The 19,078-nt window shown below is 53.3% G+C and overlaps 2 protein-coding genes and 1 pseudogene across 2 annotated transcripts; 1 reads left to right on the plus strand and 2 right to left on the minus strand.

Moving 5' to 3' along the window:
• Nucleotides 1-6,084: 6,084 nt before the first annotated feature.
• LOC125511158 (actin-depolymerizing factor 4) lies at nt 6,085-7,982 on the plus strand. The gene is made up of 3 exons (XM_048676454.2): nt 6,085-6,227; nt 7,194-7,456; nt 7,560-7,982. Exons 1-3 carry the CDS (start codon nt 6,225-6,227, stop codon nt 7,708-7,710), a joined length of 417 nt encoding a protein of 138 aa, XP_048532411.1. The 5' UTR covers nt 6,085-6,224; the 3' UTR covers nt 7,711-7,982.
• A 795-nt stretch (nt 7,983-8,777) lies between these two features.
• On the minus strand, nt 8,778-14,533 carry LOC125511156 (uncharacterized). Its single transcript, XM_048676452.2, has 4 exons — nt 14,336-14,533; nt 13,508-13,806; nt 9,724-9,813; nt 8,778-9,563 (listed from the first exon to the last, which is right to left on the minus strand). The coding sequence occupies exons 1-4, from the start codon at nt 14,336-14,338 to the stop codon at nt 9,050-9,052; spliced, it is 906 nt and encodes a 301-aa protein (XP_048532409.2). The 5' UTR covers nt 14,339-14,533; the 3' UTR covers nt 8,778-9,049.
• Nucleotides 9,820-13,499, minus strand: LOC125511157 (uncharacterized; annotated as a pseudogene).
• Nucleotides 14,534-19,078: the final 4,545 nt, after the last annotated feature.

The raw sequence follows: 19,078 nt of genomic DNA on the forward strand, positions 1-19,078 counted from the left end.
CGGCGCCAGGCCTGGAGACATGGACGACCTTGAACGGGCCCTCCCACATGGGTGAGAGCTTATGCGGCCCTTCCCTGGAGAGCACCCGCCTCAGGACGAGGTCACCCACCTCGAGCGTCCTGGAGCGAACGTTGTGACAGTGGTACCGCCGCAGCGCCTGCTGGTATCTTGCCGCCCATAGTGCAGCTTCGCGGCGGCGTTCCTCCCCCAGCACGAGGTCCATCCCCTGCATGGCGTCCTGTTGTGTTTCATAAAACACCAGGACCCGTGCGGAGCGATGCTTGACCTTGTGAGGGAGGATCGCTTCTGCTCCGTAGACGAGGAAGAACGGGGTCTCGCCCGTGGGCTTGGTGGAGGTGGTGCGGATGGACCACAGCATGGACTGCAGCTCGTCGTGCTAGCCCCTGCCGTAGGCTTCAAGCTTCTTCTTGAAGGTCCTGGTCTTGAGGCCTCTCAAGACCTCCGTGTTGGCGTGTTCAGCTTGGCCATTGCTCCGGGGGTGCACCACTGAAGCGTAGCAAATCTGCATTCCAAGGTTAGTGCAGTATGTTTTGAAAAGATTACTGGTAAACTGCGAGCCATTATTGGTGATGATGCGGTTGGGGACCCCAAAACGGCTCACGAGGCCCTTGATCAACTTGACCGCAGAGCCAGCTGGGATGATGCGGACGGCTTCCACCTCCGCCTACTTGGTGAACTTGTCGATGGCAACGTAGAGGTATCGGTAGCCCACAGGCGCTCGAGGGAATGGGCCCAGGATGTCCAGTCCCCAGACTGCAAATGGCCACGAGAGTGGAATGGTTTGGAGGCCCTGAGCTGGCTGATGGATTTGCTTGGCGTGGAATTGGCAGGCCTCGCAGGATCTCACCAGCTCAGTTGCGTCATTGAGCGCCGTAGGCCAGTAGAATCCGCTGCGGAATGCCTTGCCGACGAGGGTTCATGACGACGAGTGGTGCCCGCAGTCCCTGTCGTGTATGTCGGCTAGCAGCTCTTTCCCCTGTTCCCTGGAGATGCAACACAGTGAAACATCATTTGGCCGCTTCCTGTATAACGCATCGTCCTGGATGCAGTATACCGTGGCTTGCCGGGCCACACGCTTCGCGTCCTCCTCCTTCTCCGGCAGCGTTCCTTGCATAAGGTATTCCTTGAATTCCTTAGTCCAGCATCCCTCCTGGGGCTCGAGCACCAAGAGTAGACGCGCTCCCGAAGTCGGGCCACGGGTTGGGTCTCCCATGGCAGGTGGCTGCGGGAGCTCCTCCCGAGGCTGTGTTGTCCTTGAAAGCGGTGGTGTCGCCGATGGCTTGAAGAGCCGCTCCTCGAAGACGTCAGGCTCTTGGGGCTGTCGCTTGGATGCCCTTCTGGCAATGTCTTCGGCTTCCTTGTTGGTTCCCTGGGGCACGCGCTGCAACTCCAAGCCCAGGAACTGCTTCTCCATCTTGCACACTTCCGCGAGGTATGCCTCCATGTGTTCGTCCTTCGGATCGTATACCTTGTTGGAGAAGTTGGCGAGGAGCTGCGAGTTGCCCCTGATGGTGAGGCGCTTCACCCCCAGTGCCGCCGCAGCCTTCAGGCCGGCTATGAGGCCTTCGTACTCTACAATGTTGTTGGAGACCTTCTCGCCCTGCTGGAAGCAGAGCTGCACGGCGTAGTAGAGCTTGTCCTGAGTGGGAGAGATGAGCACTGCTCCAGCCCCCGTGCCTTGGCACGCGAAGGCACCATCAAAATACATGACCCAGCCGTCGGGCGCCTCACTTCCCGGCGAGAGGGACCGGTCCTCGCCTATTTCGAGCGTCGGGGCGTCCGTCCATTCTACCACAAAATCGGCGAGCGCAGCTCCCTTGATGCCCCTGGTGGTGCTGAACTCCAACTGGAATGCCTGCAGCTCGATGTTCCACTCGGCGACCCTCCCCGTGGAGTTGGGGCTCCTGAGCACCCTCTGTAGTGGGTAGGCCGAGACGACCTTGATGGGGTGGCCTTGAAAGTAGTGCCGCAGCTTACGTGAGGCCACCCGGAGCGTGAGTAGGAGCTTTTGAGGCATGGGGTACCGTGTTCTTGCATCCCACAACACCATGCTGACGAACTATACCGGGTGCTCAATGAGGGCAGGTGCGCTGATGAGGATTGCGCCTTCCGGGAGTTGGGGTGCCTCCTGAGGTGGTGGAGCCCCCAATGCTTGATCGCTTGTCGAGGCCTTTACGGGTTCGGGGGCTTCATCCTACTAAGCTTGATTCTCCGTCGTCGCTGTTGCGGCCCTTGCGGCACCCTCCTGGTCTTGCGTCATCTCTGCTGGGGGCGTAGCTTGGCGCGATGCGCCCTTGGCTTGGTGTTCTTCCCGAACCGCCACTAGAGCTGCGCTGGCGGAGTGGGGAGTGGCGGCAAGATAAAGCACTAGGGGCTCGAGAGGTTGTGGTGCCACCATCACTGGAGGGCTGGTCAGGTATCTCTTGAGGTCTTGAAATGCTCGGTCGGCCTCCAGGGTCCACTCGAATGGGCCCTTCTTCTTCATAAGCTTGAAGAAGGGTAGGGCGCGCTCTCCCAGCTTGGAAATGAAGCGTCCCAATGCAGTCACCCGTCTAGCGAGCTTCTACATTTCCTTGAGGGTCTGCGGTGGACTCATGTCTTCAATGGACTTGACCTTCTCTGGGTTGGCCTCGATCCCCCTGTGGGACACAAGGAAGCCCAGTAGCTTATCGGAAGGGACGCCAAACACGCACTTATCCGAGTTGAGCCGCAAGTCCACCTGGCAGAGGCTTTCAAAGGTCTCCTCCAGGTCTTGGATCAAGGTCCTCGCCTCCCGAGACTTCATCACGATGTCGTCTACGTAGGCTTCAGCGTTTCTCCCGAGATGCCGACCCAAGGCGATGTGCATGAGCCGCTGGAAGGTTGCGCCTGCGTTGCGCAGCCCGAAAGGCATGCAAATGTAGCAGTACACCCCACACGGGGTCAGGAAGGCTGTCTTCTCCACATCTTCTACCGCCATCTTGATCTGGTGATATCCTGAGAACGCATCCAGGAAGCACATCAAGCCGCACTCGGCAGTGGAGTCGACGATCTGGTCGATGCGTGGAAGAGGGAACGGATCTTGAGGGCAGGCCTTGTTGAGGTTGGTGAAGTCGACGCACATTCGCTCCTTCCCTCCTTTCTTGGGCACAACGACGGGGTTTGCTAGCCACTCGGGGTACCGGACCTCGCGAATGACACCCGCAGCCTCCAACTTGCGGGTCTCTTGGATGATGAAAGCTTGCTTCTCCGTGGACTGCCGCCTCGCCCTCTGCTTTACGGGGCGTATGTTGGGGCACACCTTCAGGTGGTGCTCTATCACCCCTCTTGGGACTCCTACCAGCTGATTGGGCTCCCAAGCGAACACTTCCTTGTTTGCGCGCAAGAACTTCACCAGCGCCTTCTCCTGATCAGGCTCGAGGTTGGCGCCTATGGTAAAGGTTGCCCCCGAGGACTCGTCCTCCTCGACTGGCACTTGCTTGGTTTTCGCCTTGTCTTGAGTGAAAAACTGCTTCTTCTTGGTTGGTGCGGCTCCCTTGGCCTTGGAGGTATCCGCATCGGCGGGCTGTGCTGTCGCGGCGGTCTTGAGGGTGAGCTTGAGCGTCATCAAGGCTTCCTTGGTGTCCCCAACTACTGTGAAGACACCCTTGTTCCCGGGCATCTTCATGAGGTTGTAGGCCAGATGGGTCGTCGCCATGAACTGAGCCAGGGCCGGGTACCCGAGGATGGCGTTGTACGGGAGGCCGATGTGGGCGATGTCGAAGTCGACCAGCTCGGTGCGGTAGTTGTCGCGTGTGCCGAAGGTCACAGGGAGGCGGATCCGCCCCAGGGAGTGGGCGGAGCCTCCACCAACCCCTGAGAAAAGGCTTGCTAGGGCGGAGCCGCTCGAGCGGTACGTGAAGAAGGCTGAAGGCCTCGACGGAGAGCACGTTGAGGCCGGCGCCGCCGTCGATGAGCGTCTTAGTGACGGACACGTTGCAGATGGTGGGCGTGCAAAGCATTGGGAGCACACCCGAGCCGACGGTGGAGACGGGATGATCCCCTGAGTCGAAGGTGAGGTCGGCCTCGGGTGCGGCCCAGCCCGGCAGAGCCCCGGGGCGCTTGGAAGTGGCGCCGATCTGGCGAAAGAACGGCTTGACATGACGATCCGAGTGTGATGCTTGTGACCCGCCGAGGAGGGCCGCACCCGCGTGGTGCGCCGGCGCCGCGTAGCGTGCAGCGAAGAGGCCGCGCAACTCCTCCCAAGATGCCACCGTGGATCCGGGGAGGTTGAGCAGCCAGGCGCGCGGTGCACTAGTGAGAGCTATGGAAAGCCAGTTGGCCATGACCTTGTCGTCGCCCCGGCCTTAAGGATGGCCTCCTCATACGCCAGCAGGAAAGCCGACAGGTCCGCCGCGCCGTCGTAGCGCGGCGGCATCTCCGGCTTGAACTTGGGCGGCCACTACACCTGCCGCAAGGCGGGAGCAAGGGCTCGGAGCCCCCAAGCGTCGCTGTAGGCACCTGTAGATCCAGCCGGAAGGGCGGCGCTAGCCATGGAGAATGGGCGTGAAGATGGTGGAGCGCGAATCGATGGAAGTAAAACTCCGACGCATCCCTACCTGACGCGCCAAATGTCGAATCTCGGGTTCCGGCAAAAACCCTTAAGGTTCGAACACTGGGGTGCACACGAAGATCTCCCCCTACCAACCTATGCCATCAACCTCGCCACGATCTCAAAGGCAAGCTCAACGAACTCGCACACAAGGGACACAAGATTTATACTGGTTCGGACCACCGTTGTGGTGTAATACCCTACTCCAGTGTGGTGTGGTGGATTGCTTCTCGGGCTGAGGATGAATAGTACAAGGGGAAGAACAACCTCATGAGGTGAGGTGTTCTTGTGCTTGGTGGGTGTGAGGACGGGTTGGATCTATCCAAGATGAGATGGCTGAGGCTCAGTTGCCTCCTATTGTGGTGGCTAATCCTATTTATAGAGGCCCTGGTCCTCTCCCCAAATATTGAGCGGGAAGGGATGCCACAACGACCAATTTGAAAGGGGACAGCTAGTACAAGTTATCCTGACAAAAGCAGTCTTCGTTTGCCAAAGGCTCTGGTGGTGGCACCGCCTTGGGCTTCATGGTGACCTCCGTCTTGCCGTCCTGCTGGTCTTGATCTCGTTGTACCATTATGAAAACCTTTGCTTGACGCCTCGGTACTCCTCGCCTGCGCTTGCATCCTTAGCATCAAAGAGGAAACAAGGATACTGTGTGCGCTGGCGCCCGTCTGGTCTCGATCGTCATGGCTCACGTCATTGGAGCCTCGCGGGGTTTGCCTTGCCTTGACCTCTCTGCCCCTTGCGGGCCAGTCTGGTGAGGCCGCTCCCGAGGAGGTCTTGCGTCGTCCGCCTCGCGAGGCTTGGCCCCTCGCGAGGGTCTTGAATGCTTGTTGGTGAAGATGGGCCGTACGGGCCCGTTTGCAGAGCCACGTCGTGGGCCGCAGGCAGGCAAGTCTGGGGACTCCCGTTCCCAAAACGCCGACAAAAAATGGTGTCAAGAGGGTGATGTTTTATTGTCAGCAAAATTTCAAGTCGAAACACATTAAGAAATATGAGCTATGAAGAAAAAACAAATTCACATCCACAGACGACCTAGTGACGACTACAAGCAAAATTTGTTGTAGTAGACAGTTAGAAAGTCGTCGTGCTAAGGCACCGTAGAACAACAACCTCCGCCAATAAAGAGTAGCGTAGGTTGGAAAGATTCAACCTGAAAACACATGAACGCAGACGAATTACGATCAGATCCGAACAAATTTATCAAGGACAGATCCACGTGGCCACACCTTTACACGCACACCGATGATGCTAGAGACACCATCGGCACGGGGCTAAGGCAAACGTGTCTCTTTTGGCAGCAGTAGTACGTTTTTACCCAGGCGGCCAGACGACAGTCGCAGCACGCAAGAAGCGGTGATTTGTCACGCCGCGGGGTAGGGAGCAATCCCGCCCGCCCATCTCGCCATCCGACGGCCACGGAGGTGCGCAGGGCAGGCGGCCGCAAAAAAGGCCGACCACGAGCGCACCACATACGGAGCCCGAGGCGACGCCCCGACGACTCCACCCATCAAAAGGGGGGCCGGGCGAGGCGAGCGAGCAGCAACTCCAAGCTACGCAGCACACAACTCTCTCCACCCCCAGCAATCCATCCACCCCCACCCCCCTTTCCCCTCCCCTCCCGAGCTCGGCAATGGTAAGTCCCCCTCCCCACGCCGCGCCTGCGGCCTCCGCGTGCCGATCTCGCCGCCTGTCCGCAGATCGGCGCTCGCTCGCTCTCCCCCTCCTAGTTCAATTTTCCTCTGCACGCGGGGTGGATACGTGCGTGGGTCCTCGATCTCGCCGCTGGTAGGCAAGTGCTTGACGGGATGCCCGGATCGGACGAACCCGAGGCCTCCCCTTGCTTTACCTCTTTTTCTGCGTCGCCAGCGGTCGGATCGTGGGAAACCCATCTGCTCTCCTCGCGAATCTCTTGGGCGAAACGCGTGTTTTGGTCGGTAGCACGAGATTTGGCTGGGGAGGGGTTGACTGGCCGCTCGGATCCCTAGTTTTAGGAACTTGTAATCGGTAGATCCAGGCTATACTCAGCTGATCTGTGTTGTCAACATGCATCTGCCTGTTAGCTAGCAACCCTTGCCGACCATGCCGTGCATCTGTGGGTAGCGCTGGCGCCGAGCCACCAAAGTATGATTTACAACCTATTGAACGCCAGTTTTGTCTCCAAGAGATCGCTAATCCATGTTCCAGGCTAGTTGGTGGAGAAGGATAGAGAGAGATCTGGTAGTGTGTGTTAAGTTGATGGATAAGTCCGATTTAGGTGGTTGCAATTGAAAACTGTCTGCCATGCCGTGCAGAAGATTAACAAAATTTAGGATACGTAGCTCCTGGTTTCAACTTTTGTTGGACTGTGACACCTTGATCCTTTTGCCATTTCATTTCCTGGTTCATGACATTGTAGTAACATTGTAGTAAAATTTGGCTTCGAGCACCAATGGGGTAGTGCTCTCTTCCACTTATGTAGTAAAAGATATATAAGACTATCCGCAAAGGGGTTCCTTGAGTTGTATGTTTACTAAAGAGTCTATGATGTTGTTCAAGCAGAATTGAGGTTGCATTATCTGTGTAACTATGATATCCATCGTAACTTTGTTTATGCGCCCAGGCAAACGCTTCGTCAGGAGCTGGGATCCATGATGACTGCAAGCTGAGGTTCGTGGAGCTCAAGTCCAAGAGGATGCACCGCTTCATAACCTACAGGCTGGAGAACCAGAAGGAGGTCATTGTGGACCAAACTGGGGAGCGCGAGGCCACCTATGAGGACTTCACCAAGACCCTGCCTGAGAACGACTGCCGATTCGCAGTGTTTGACTTCGACTTCACCACCCCGGAGGATGTGCCAAAGAGCAGGATCTTCTATATCTTCTGGTATGTTCTTTTCTGATCCTTGCATTTCCCCTGCGTGGCTAGTTCACATGAACCAAAGGCTGACTGATTGCTTACGGGGATGTGTTGTGCCTGAATTCGAAAGGTCTCCTGACACCGCAAAGGTGAGGAGCAAGATGACGTACGCGAGCACCAACGAGAAGTTCAAGAGGACCCTGGACGGCATCCAGATTGAGATGCAGGCCACTGACCCGAGCGAAATCAGCCTGGACGTGATCAAGGAGCGCGCGCACTAAGGCAAATCATCCCAATGCCTCGCAATATGGATTTATGTCAAATATAGATTTGGCGGTGTGACTCTTGAAACTTTCTTGATGATTTGTGGCTTTGTTACCGTGTCGAAAGGCCCTCCTCCCGTGGTCTGTGAGACCACGGAGGGCTTGCTCTATCATGTAATCTGTTCTTTTTCCTCTGCCCATTTATATGCCGGGCCTTATGCTGCTGCACTGCACTGTTCTTCGAAGTTACGGTTATAAATAATTAAATGTTCTGTTTGGATTCGTCACAAGGCTGGTGTGTAATTCAGCATGGCAGTCTATCTGCATATCTGTTGGATATGATCTCTACCGTGTCTTTTTGTCGGGTGAAATTTCTGTTATGTGTGTTAGCTCTCTTGCTGTGCTGTGCTCTACCAACCGCACCAACATCTTTTGACTGCTAAACAGTTGAAATGTGTACTACTATATAAATAGGATATGATGCTGATGGCGACCATGATGCCGAGAGAAAGCAATGGACATGAGGCAAAAGCATTCAGCATTTGTACGCTACATTACTTTAGTGCTTTGCTTGTGGCCTGTGAATGCAAACCCTTGTTCGGGTCCAATCATTTATCAGACCACCAGACAACAAGAATTTCTTTCCCCATATTCCAAAAATTCACACTTGAAATCATGAAGCTGCGTAGATCAATTTTCACACCATAAGGAGTATAAGATTTTTAGTACGGCAGTTGCCGACAGCCCAAAACACAGGAAATGAACTGTATTTCGATGGAAATTGTTCTGCTCGTTTCCTACAAATCGAGTACATCTACAAGGAACTTTCCTCTGGAATCCCTCGTTCCAACTGCAGGAACAAAATGAGCCCCATGTGCTCGGTATCATCTCGAAGGCTGCCAAATTTTCTTGTTCCTGATGTAAAATATGTATGAAGAAACAGCAAAGAAAGCCATCACCGCCGAGGACAGTCAACATCTGCAACCCCCACCAGTAACACGGCACGCATCCAACAAACCTCCGAAACTTTCAACTCAGCAGAGCACGAGGCAGGCAGACCGAGGCAACGAAACCAGCTCCTCAGATAAACTCGAAAGCGTGTCACATTGATATAATCTGGTCTAACCATGGCAGTTCATATAAACGACTCTTTCTCGGCCTAGTTCAGCAGAGTTACAAAGCTACACCATAAACACTCATTCCACAACAACCAACACCCAGGGAGCAAGAAGAGCGTGCACCGACCAAGCGAAAAACGGTTTCGGCGTCGTACGCCAAAGCTATCTAAAACATGAACCAACCAACGAACGGAACAAGGGCGGGGTGCTTCAGGCGCCGGGGCCACCCCCTGAATCCATCAGAACCGGCGGACTCCGCGGTCGAAGACCCTGGCCGAGGGGCACTCGTATGACATGTGGCCCCTGCCGCCGCAGGTGTCGCAGATGACGGTGGCCATGCAGTTGCGGCTGATGTGGCCTGGCTGGCCGCACATGCGGCACGATATGTCGCGGAAGGGCCCACCATGGATCTCCGAGGCCAGGGTCGTCGTCTTCGGGCAGGCGCGGGCCAGGTGGCCCGACACGTTGCAGAGGTTGCAGACGGGGTCATTCTTGCACTCGCGGGCTATGTGGCCGGGCTGGCGGCAGTTGTTGCAGGCGCGGTCGTTGGTGCAGTCGACCGCGATGTGTCCCGGCTTAAAGCAGTTGTTGCATAGCTTGGCGTTGGACCCTGAGGCGGGGCAGTCGCGCGCCATATGCCCCGTCTTGCTGCAAGTGTGGCACAAGGCCTCGTTCTTGCATTCAGTGGCAATGTGCCCAGACTTCTTGCAGTTCCAGCAAACTGTTTTGGAAGTGCATTCTGCTGCAAAGTGCCTGACAAAAGATATATTTAAACAAGAGTTATGGCCCAACTTTTTAGAAATTAGCCAAAAGAGACAAGCAATAATAAAGAGAACTGCATACTGATCCCCACAAAGTTGAAAAAAGTACAGGTGTACAAGTACAGTAAGAGAGTGCTGAAAGTTCACTTTACCCTGGAAGATTACAATTATTGCAGGTAGAAGCAGATGGGCAATCCCTAGCAATGTGGCCAGGTCTCCTGCAGTTCTTGCAAATAATATCCCTGGAAAATCATTCAAGTTAAACATGGCCATTTTTCCATCAAAGGACGACAGATATATTATGATGATGACAAAAGTATAATATTTCCATAACTCACTAACAAAGAGCATATCAAGATAAATATTTTCCCTATTCCACTGGAACCCAGTGATCTGTGTGCATGTACAGTGGCTGATAAGGCAGTCTTCTCTTAAACGCGCCACGTAAGCTAGAGATGACAAATAAAATATAATGGACAATGGGTGATTTCTTAGTCTTATCTCTAATAACTAGATATACCTAAATATGTGCGGAGAGATATCGTTGCTAAGAGATCATCTCTTAATTAAGAGAACGCAAGCCTTTTTTTTTTGAAACGCGGTCTTTTATGGCCCGATTCATTAAAAAAGGTAGAAGAGAGTTGCCTAGTTAATTAACGGAAACCCGGGCGAAAACCGTTACAACTTACAACATGTCCCCAATTGGGCACCATCAACACACACACCGACCCCGGGGCCACACAACAGACAAGCCGCCGGCTCCGTTACCCAAGTAACTCCCTACAACCAAAACCAAAGCCACCGCTCCGGCATCCACACCGACCCCGAGGCCGTGCACCAGGCGAGCCGACTGCTCTGCCACCCAAGCAACCAAAGCCGACAACCTACAACCATCTCCGGAGTCGCCGCTCCTGCGTACAGACGAAAATCACACATGCCGACCCCGAGGCCGCACACCAGCTTCGTCACCCGAGCAACCAGAGCCGACACCCAACAACCAGATCCAGAGCTGCCGCTCCGATTTCCACGCCAACCCCGAGGCCGCGCACCAGGCTGACCAACGACACTGCCACCCACGTGACCAATGCCGACACCCCTCCACGATGACGAGATCCGGAGCTGCCGCTCCGACTTCCACGCCGGCCCCAAGGCCACGCACCACCCGAGCCGATGGCTGCCCAGGCCAAGATCACTCCAGAACGATGCCTCCAAGAAGGAACGCGACACTAGAGCACTGTCATCGTCCGCTCCAGGAACCTGGAACTGGGGTTTCCCCCAGAGTGCGAGAGAAGAGGTTGTAGGTCCTCGAACAACGACGCCTCCAAGAAGGTGCGCCCACAGGCATGGCCATCGTCGGCTCCGGCCAAGGCAAGGGCAAGGCTTTCACCCCGAGAAGCCAACAAAAGCCCTCCCCTCAAAACGGCACACAGGAGCCGCCCGCCTGAACAACCACCCGCCTCCAGAGCCCAGAGTCACTGATGAGAACAGCCCTGTCGCCGCCACCTGCACCATGCAGAGCCCCTGACTAGGCTACCACATCACCACTGCAGGAGTCAGAACTAGCCACGACTAGTCAGATCCGACGCCCCGCACAACAGCTACAGCCAACCCACCAGCCAGCACCAAGTGTCCCTCGTGCAACTGAGGGCCGACGCACTGCCGCAAAGTACTAACGCCCCCGAGCTCCGGCCATGGCGCTGCCCACGCAGCCACCACGGCCGCCGTCGCCAAAGAAGAGGTCCGGGGCCGCCGCCCCGGCGTCCGAGCACCACCCGCCATCACGGCCTCATATCCGCCCCGCTGCAGCAGCACATCCCCGCACGCTCGCCCCTGCGTGCGTCGGTCCTTGTTCGCGACCCCATGAGGTAGATCCGCGACGCCAGCCTCAAGAGCGCCAGCGCCGCACCTCCAGCGCAGCCACCCACGAGCAAACACACCCGCCCGCCTTCGAGGGCCTTAGCCCGCACCTCCTGCCGCAGCCACTGCACCGCTAGAGGGGGCGTTGTTGAGCGGCAGAAGCAGCCCGCCCACTCAGCCACCCGCCGGATCCACGTAGCTAGAGCCACCAGGGGCCGGATCTAGGCCGCGGGAGCAGCCGTTGACTCGCAGCACCTGTGCCCCCATCCACCACCTGCGCACGTGGGGAAAGCCACCGGCCGACAGGGGGCTTTGCCCGCTGGCGTGCGCCGGCGACGCCGAGAGGGAGGGAGGGGATGGGTGGTGGTGGTGGCACCGGCGCTGGGTTCCGCCCGTGCCGCTCCTAGGAGCGACGCGGGGGCGAGAAGGTGGAACCGCAAGCTTTTTTGGGGTTTCTCTCTCCTCCACATCAGCACTTATCCTACAGGGCACTCCAAAGATAGCACCATTGTACACGCCCTTCAGGCTTTTTGCTCTTTGATGTGCTTTTTCAATGGATTGCGGAGTACTAGCACTAACATACACCTTAGTAAATCTATAAAGTAGTGTGCTACAAGTTATAGATGGGGGGAGGGGGGTCCTCACCATACAACGTAATGCAGTGAGGGTGGTTATGGTACTACCTCCATCCTAGTTTATTGGTCCCTTTCGTATTTAGTGTAAAATTTTGACCATAGATTTAACTAACAAAATATCAATGCATGTCACAGAAAATGATATCATTTGAAACTATGTTCAAATACGAATCCAACAATATAATTTTTGCTGACATGCATTAACATTTTGTTAGTAAAATATATGGTCAAAATTTGACACAAAATACAAAGGGGACTGATAAACCAGGACGGAGGTAGTATTATAGAAACAACACAGACCTGTAATGGCGTCATACTGTAAGAACATGGAAACATCACATTCAATTCATACTTCCTGATACCAAGTTCCAGTTGTTTCTCAGATCAATACCAGAGCAATATTATTGAAAAATATTGGATTCATTAATAATAATGTGTTTCTTATGAGTTAGCCAACTCCACTTAGTCCCGCCTATTCAAATCCTACCATATCTAGCAAATTTGTTCCTAAGTCCATCAAGAGAGCCTTTGATACCCATCTAACAGCTTTCCCAGAATCCAGGCTAGAAACTTGAGAGATACTCAAAAGGTACGTGTTAGCCTTGACGGAGGAAGAGATAAGTGACGTCGGCAAGTAAATCACATAAAATTCTGCCCTGACAATTTGACTGACCAGATAAGAGGCAACTGGGGCTGGTTGTGGTGGTCCAGCTAGCCCATGTAGCACACTTGAAGACAAGGGTGTAGGCATATATATCTCTAGAGATATCCATGGTTCATTCACCATATACCAATAACATTGGCATTGCCAGAAATAAACCAGGCAGCCAATTTTCTAGAGATATGTATTTCCCTGTGTGGTTTAGTTAATGCAAAGCTATTGGGATAGCAACTTGGTCAGACTAAAACCTATTAAAAAGAACACCAACATGCCTCCAATACTAGTTCACCAACTAAAGATGCTTAAATAAATCAGACAAGCACAATAGCTGTTATTCACATATATATTAACACTATGACGACAAATAAATAAATAAATAAATAAAATGTTGATTCATCATTCTATTTTTCCACAAGTGTGCTAGCTATGGTGTGTCGAATTGTCGATACCCACTCCAGTGCAGAAGAGCGGGCAAATGATACACTATTGGACAGCCAACGATGCGTGAACTTGTGCTGCAGTTGGTATTCCAGTGAATATTTCAGGTAACATAAACACTCAATGTAAATCCAAGTCAGCATAACGTATTTTGCAAGCAAGCTTCTAAGAAGAAAACATCAGCAGGTGCACAACACTACTGGACAGCCAACGATGCGTGAACTTGTGCTGCAGTAGGTATTCCAGTGAATATTTCAGGTAACATAAATACTCGATATAAATCCAAGTCAGCATAACGTATTTTGCAAGAAAGCTTCTAAGAAGAAAACATCAGAAGGTGCAGACCTGTAGCTACGACGTTCGCTGCGACGAGGACTACGACCACGACGAGGTGGGCTACGGCTGCGGCGGGATGAACGTTCACTGCGCAGCCTATCTCGCCGAGGGCTTCGGCTCCTGCTCCGGCTGCGACTCCTGCTCCTACTCCTGCTCCTGCTCTTACTCTTGGTGCTGCTCTTGCTCCTGCTCCTGCTCCTGCTCCTACTCTTGCTCTTGCTTCTGCTTCTGCTCCTGCTCTTGGCCCTACCCACGCTCTTGCCACTGCCGCTGCTGGCGCTTGGTGATGGACTCACCATAACTTGATCCTAGCACATGAATTTCAAAATGAGCGTGGAACGGTCAGACTCCAAACAGATTCAGGGAGAAGGCCAAATGAAGGCAAAACCACATCTACTAATGGTAACCTTCCTACTCAGCGAGCTCTAGAAATTAAATAACACCCATGTTAAAGGGCATGGACACAGACAAGCTTGTCCGACACCATACATGTCGGGTACATGGATTTCACACCATCCTCCAGAGTCCAAATCAACAGAGGGCCATGGCTACACATATATTTAAGCATAGCTCGCTACCCCGAAACAAAATAAGCTGCAAATGGAAAAATGTACACTAAATAAGCAGCGCGACAATCAACAAACAGAACTCTAGCGCCCGAGAGGAGACTCGTATCTAAGCCTACCAGCGTATCCAATTCAAACCCAGCGTTCAACAGGGGGGTTCATTTCCAGTATGGGCTAGGCGTATGCTACTCACGGACTCGGCGGCCGCCCCGGGTCGGACGGCGACGGCGTGCGAGGAATGGGACGATCCAGGGGAGGGGAAGGGGCTCACCATGGCTCGGGGAGGAGCGTCGGGGTGGGGTGGGCCGCCGCCCGCGCAGATCTGCCGATGCCCGAGCGGGAGAGGGCGCGGAGGACGGACGGATCTGGCGGCGAGGGGCAAGGGGGCGGGAGCAGGGCGGTGGGTGAGGGAGGGAGGCCGCCGTCGGCGGAGTGGGCCGGCGAGGGAGGCGTCGGCGTAGGGGCACGCGGAGGCGCTGGGACGGCGAGGGGGTGGTTGTTTTGGGTGGGAGAAGGCCGGTGCGGTAGTGGTACTGTGCCAGTCGTGCCTGCTAGGGTTAAAAGGTATGGAAGAAACCGTGGCCCTGCCTCGTTGGTCAGCCAGCGAGTGAGTTAACGGCGGCACCAAGGCCACCGAACTTGCAGTTAAAAAATCGACTGAACTTGTCTCTGTAATTTTGTTTTACTAAGCTTGAAGTTTCGAACAAAACTGAACTCGGGCTCTCAATGTTTATTTTCGGGGTAATGTTATTCAGCGTGGAGTGGCATGACAAAACGGGATATTTTTCGCGGCATTTATGTGTTGGAAGCATGACAATTCTTTCTAGCGAACACGGCAATTTTCATGTGTTTTTCTCTTTGATGAAATGAAGAATATTACCTACGGATATGCATGCATGCCAATACAATTTTCATCAAAATCACTTAGAATATCGATGACCAAGAAATATAGGGGATTGTAGCAATCTTCGAGGAAAGTATTTCTACCTAAATTTATTGATTCGACATAAGGAGAAGCCAATTTTTTTATAAGTTTTTAGCAGTTGAGTTGTCAATTCTCAACCACACCCGAAGAGATAACTTGCTTACGTCAATTTATTAGTAGCAGAATAATATGATAGCAATATTGATAGAGCAACAGAAACAAAAACAGTAACAAGTTTGCAGAGTAGTAGCAAGGTGTGGCAGTAGTGAATGTGAAAGAAACAATGGAAGTAAAAGTGTAAGCATGGAAATAGATTCAATATGCAACAGTCAAAATTTAAAGCAATAGCGAACTAGCTTCAATTCATCAATTCTATGTAGGCATGCATTTTATAAATAGGCACACGTGCTTGCAATAAGCAATTGCATAACATCGTCTGTTCTACCCTCCTATGGTAGCGGTGTCTTAATAGAAACTAAGAGTAGTTAATGCACTTCTTTTAATAAAGAATCAGGATAAAGCATTAACACATGATGAATACATTAATCCTGAAGTTAAAGTCATTCGTGTCGATATCCAAGTTATTGTCACCTTGGGTTTAGAGTTCAGAACGATAACTGGTGACATGCAAATAAGATCAAGGCCATTAATATATTTAAGAAAACATAAAGGGTTCAGATCTGAAATCATGGCATTCGAGCCCTAGTGACAAGCATTAAGCATAGTGAAGTTATAGCAACATCAATCTCAGAACATAGTGGATACTAGGGATCAAACTCTAACAAAAATGAAAATGATTACATAAGAAAACTCATCCAAATCCCATCTACCTCGGTATGCATATAGAATAATTACTCACATATGGATGTAAGCACCATGAAATTGTTGATGGAGAAGGGTTGGTGATGAGACGACGACGAATCCCTCTCTCTGAAGCCAGAGACAGACTCCAGATTAGGTCTCCCGATGAAGAACAAGAGGTGACAGCGGCTCCGTACGATAAAACACGGTGATAAGAGCAATTCCAACGGGGCGACCCAAACGGACGCGCGCTTTATCCGCTTTTTGTCCGTTTGGGTCGGCTAGGCGGACGCCGGCGTCCGCATTTTAAAATGGGTCGGCTTGACCGCCCAACGGGGAGGCCGACCCAAATGTGACGGCGTGGAAAAAAACAAGTTGCACGAAATAAACGCAATTAAACATAAAAGTGGTCGGTCAAACACCGGCCAAAGTCCACCTACATCTAATAAACATTAAATAAAAACATTAAAAAAGTCTGCCCCCGCCTGCTGCCGCCCCGCACGCTGCCCTAAACGTCGTCGGCCTTGCCCTTGCCCTTGCCCTCGACGTCGGCGTCGTCGGTGAGGTCGATGAAGACCGGAGCAGGGCCAGCCCACCCGAACGCCGCCTGGTACGCTGCCAGGGCAGCCTCCTCCGACGTCTGCTGGGGCGGCGGCATTGCGGCAAGCCGCGCGCGCTCCTCCTCCTCCTCCTCCTCGAGCCGGAGCGCCTCCGCGTCGCGTTGGAGCATGGCCTCGTAGTGCATCTGCTCCTCGTCGTCGCCCTACTCCTGGCGGAGCCAGTGCTCCTTCCATCGCTCGAGGTGGGCCGCCTCTTCCTCCGGCGTCGCTGCGAAGTAGACGGGAGGCGCGCTCACCCACTCGCGGTACTGGCCCGTCCACGAGTAGGCCTTCTCCGGCCAAATGGGTGGAGGTGGGGAGCGCTTACGCGACGGCTCCGGCTCCGGCTGTACGGGCGGCGACGGCGGAGGCGGCGGCACGAAGAGCGGGGTGTGGACGGAGTCCCCCGCCGCCGACAGGGTAAGGGCTTGCTCCAGCCCATCCCAGTGCGCGTCCTCCTCGATGCGGCTAGCCTCCAGCGCGTGCTGCAGGGCCTCCTCGAGGGCGGCTTGGTACTCCGCCTCCGCCTCCATGTCCTCCGGCTCTACCTGCGGGGGCGGCGGTGGGAACGGCGGCGGGACGACGTCGACACCCAAGCGACGTTGCTCCTCGTGTTCGAGGGCGAACCAAGCCTCCCAGTTAGGAGAGTCGGCGGCGTACTCGGGCAGCCGACGCTGCTCCGGTGTGAGCAGCGCGCGACGCCGACGCACCTCGTCGTCGTGCGCCCGCTGGGTCCGCGGAACCGCCGGCACCGGGATCCGGTTTGGATCCAAATGCCAATGGTGCGACAGCGTCATGTCGGGGTAGGGGAGGGGCTGCCTGTACTCCCAGTGCCACCGCGCTTGGTGCACCGGGATGTGCAGGCGCCGGCGTCCAGGGCGAAAACGCGCCGGCGGTGGAGGGGGAGGGGGAGCACGGGATGACGAGGCGTCGGGGGTGCCCTTCCCCTTGCCATTGCTTTTGCCGAAGAGGCCCATGGCGCGCTCTAGGGTTTGCGGTCGCCGGCGAGGAAGCAAAGGAAGTGGTGGGGGGCCAGATGTGGACGGGAGAAGTGGATGAGGCCGACCCCGCCGCACGCGTGGTTAAAAAAGGACGCGCGCACTGACTGACGCGTGGGTCCGCTGTCGGTGGTCGTCATAAATAAGACAACCGGTGGCGGTTGGGTGGCCGCCGGGTGGGGACGCGGCGGACGGCGAGGAGACACGCGGCGCGTCCGCGCCGACGCGTTCCAGGCGCAATTTTGGGTCGGAAATGGGTTGGCGCGGACGCCGGGCGGACACGATTTGAGTTTGGGTCGGCGCGTTGGGCCGCCACTTTTGTCCGCCCCGACCCAAACGGATGCGGGTGGACGAAATGGGTCGCCCCATTGAAGTTGCTCTAATTTTTTGTGACTTTTTTGGGTATATATGGGAATTTATGGCGGTGCCCAGGGGCCCCACACGGCTAGATGGCGCGCCATGGAGGGTGGCTCGCCACCAGGCTGTGGCCCCCTCTAGTACTTTTTCGCTTCATAATTCTTTATTTCTAAAATAATTCTTAAAAAATCCGCTGTCCAATTTCAAGCACTTTTATTTTTGCACAAAACAATATCAATGCTAGTTCTACTGAAAACAACGTCAGTTCGAATTAGTTTCATTTAAATGATACAAAATTAGAGGTTAAAATAATAGCAAAAGTATTTGAAAAAGTAAATACGTTGGAGATGTATCAAATATGGGCAGACTTTTTAATGATAAGATTGAAACACAAAATTCAAATTTGTGAACCAGGTAAGATAGAAGTGAACCCTAAAAATCCACCATAAACACATATTAGTATTACTATGGTGTGGGCACACACCCTAATTTCACTCTTGGTGGACAAGAGATGACGGCACACACAAAAAAACTCAATTACATTACATTTCCTTAAAAAAATATCAAATAAATACTACCCAATCTATTCATTAATATAAGACGTCTTTTAGACTTTGACCAATTCAAAGTCCAAAAGAATATCTTCAAGAAAAGGTATTATATTTTGATACGGAGAGATATTAATAACAGAGGAAATACATATGCATTGGAGCTGTAGCACGAGTAAGATTGGGTAAAGAGTTGCTCACCAAGATCTGTAGACCTCTTGTATCCCTTCCTTTTAGGTCAACAAGCATCATATGTTTGGAATGGGTTGGGATCCTCTGCAGTACTGTATACAGTACTGCAGAGGATCCCAACCCGTTTGGAATTAGCCCAAACTCAAACCGCAAGCTACCAAATATTTGACTTGTCAACATTTTGGTCAAGCTTTAGATTACTCATGAGTTGCCAATACTAAAAACCAAAATAAACTAGAGTTGTCAAAGAGAAAAATGACATCCACCTAAACATGACAATTTTGGCCATAACAAAAAGAAAAAAAGGTATAGCGGGATACACATTGAGATACAAAGAAGACAGATCTAGCATGAATGTTTTGCAGAAAACACCCCGAACATTCTTGAAATGATGCTTTGGTCCACATCCTCATGATGCTGCCCATTGAATCACAATCCAACGGCCGAGGTCGCACCGGAGCACCTAAGAGCATTACTAGTAAAGCCCTCAAACCCTCAAACCCCTAAAAAATAACTGCTTTTTTATAGTTTTCGTCGAAAAAAGCCGTAGACTAGAACCCCTTAACCCTCAAACCCTCAAATTTTTTTAAAGGT

The sequence above is a fragment of the Triticum urartu genome, chromosome 5A (assembly GCF_056163025.1).
Source record: "Triticum urartu cultivar PI428250 chromosome 5A, HENAU_Tu73, whole genome shotgun sequence".
Classification (NCBI taxonomy): domain Eukaryota; kingdom Viridiplantae; phylum Streptophyta; class Magnoliopsida; order Poales; family Poaceae; genus Triticum; species Triticum urartu.